Source organism: Pterocles gutturalis, unplaced genomic scaffold (assembly GCF_000699245.1).
Source record: "Pterocles gutturalis isolate BGI_N339 unplaced genomic scaffold, ASM69924v1 Scaffold48085, whole genome shotgun sequence".
Lineage (NCBI taxonomy): Eukaryota > Metazoa > Chordata > Aves > Pterocliformes > Pteroclidae > Pterocles > Pterocles gutturalis.
In genome coordinates, this window is record NW_010139992.1 from 1 (window position 1) to 1614 (window position 1614).

Sequence of the window (1614 nt, forward strand, 5' to 3'; positions counted from 1 at the left end):
TGGGGCGCTTCTAAAGGATCGGGGGTGCCTCGCTGTTGGGCGGTGTGTCGGGTGGGAGCGGGGTGGGCTGTGGGGCAAAACCGCTATGAGCTTTGTGAAGTTTCTTCTATTATAATCCTTCTGCTTTTCTTCTCAAGCTTGCAAACACAGAGGAGTACATAGATGGTGCATTGTCTGGACACCTGGGTGAAGTTTTGATAAGGTAATTAGGATAGTTATGGCAGAGGCAGGGATTCTTTAACTTATTATCACTTGCACTAAAACTTGAATTGCTCGGTGCTGTGTTTGTTGGCTAAGTGTTGACGTAACTCATGTGAAGGCTATGAGATCCCTTCTGAGGGGAGACAAAATGAATTTTGAAATATTTGTAAAGCAGTGTTTGTAGTCCCTATTTCAGGTAATTAAGTACCTTAGTTTTCCAGGTTATTATAGCTCTGTTAATCCCATGGCATTAGTAGAATATATTAGTGTATTGCTACTGAAAACATTTTGCATGATTGGACACTTATACTTGACCACAACTGTTAACCCAAGAGTAAAAATTTCTTGTACAGCATTGTCCACCTTTATAAACTTGGGGTTTTTTGCAGTTGTAGTGATCTTTGTGGAAAAGCTGTACAAGGTCAATAGCAGCAGTTTGTTATGTGGAATTTGGCTGTTGCAAGGCTACACTCAAGCAGCAAAATTCTTAAAGTATTGTATATATGGGGAAGATCTAAACACTTACCACTAAGGGAATTCTTGGTTCTGTTTACAGGTGCAATAATGTTTTGTACATCAGAGGTGTGGAAGAAGAGGAAGAAGATGGAGAAATGAGAGAATAGGTGTTTTGTATATCTGGAAATAAACTTCTTTTTCTTTTTTTGTTTTCTATAATTTTGTAATAAGGTGTTTACTTTTTTGCTGTTATATTTTAATATGGAAGAAGTTAACCCTTAAAAAGGTCTTTGATGTTTTTTTGGCCTCTGAAAAACTAATGTTTGAGGAGTAGGCCATTATTTCAATTTAAGACTGAAAGTCTTAATGAAAAGTGAGTATTTAAAAAAAAACCCCACAACTGTTAAGTATTACCAGTGCCAACAAACGCCATTACCATCAAGGGAAATACCTGAATTTAAGTGATTCCCAGAATGAATTAGACCTTGAAAGTTGTGTCCTCTAAAAGAAAATAGAAGGTTCATTCGTGTGTGAGCTCAGTTTAGCGTCAGTGTCAGTGCTCTGCTGTAAAGCAGTCATACTGCAGTGTGACTAGTCTGCTAGTGCAGACTGGCATGTAATAGAAGGTAAAGAATGTTTCATCATGCGTATGTGACTTTCTCTTCTGCGGTCATTCTAAGCTAAATTGCCAAGTAAACTGAAAGAGCTGCAGGAATAGCCTTTTCTCTAGTGATGGTAATATGGGCTGCAGAATGAGCAACAGAAGTCTTTCAAAAAATACTCTGATGTGCTTACTGCAGACTGCTGATGATTTGGTAATGTTCCTTCAACTCTGGTTAATTAAGAGGACGCAGCTACAGTGCTTTGTAGCCTTATTTCCGTATAAACTAAGCTTCACCTCTAAGTGAAAAACTGTAAGTCATCTTCAGTACTTGCAGGAACTTCATTCTTAGCTGT

The 1614-nt window shown here is 38.4% G+C and overlaps 1 protein-coding gene across 1 annotated transcript; it reads left to right on the forward strand.

Annotated features, from left to right (window-relative positions):
* Positions 1-137: 137 nt before the first annotated feature.
* On the forward strand, positions 138-824 carry SNRPF (small nuclear ribonucleoprotein polypeptide F; the record flags this gene model as incomplete). Its single annotated transcript, XM_010083499.1, has 2 exons — positions 138-202; positions 758-824. Coding segments are annotated over 2 exons (132 nt in total), but the record flags the coding sequence as incomplete, so codon positions are not given.
* Between the last annotated feature and the right edge of the window lie 790 nt (positions 825-1614).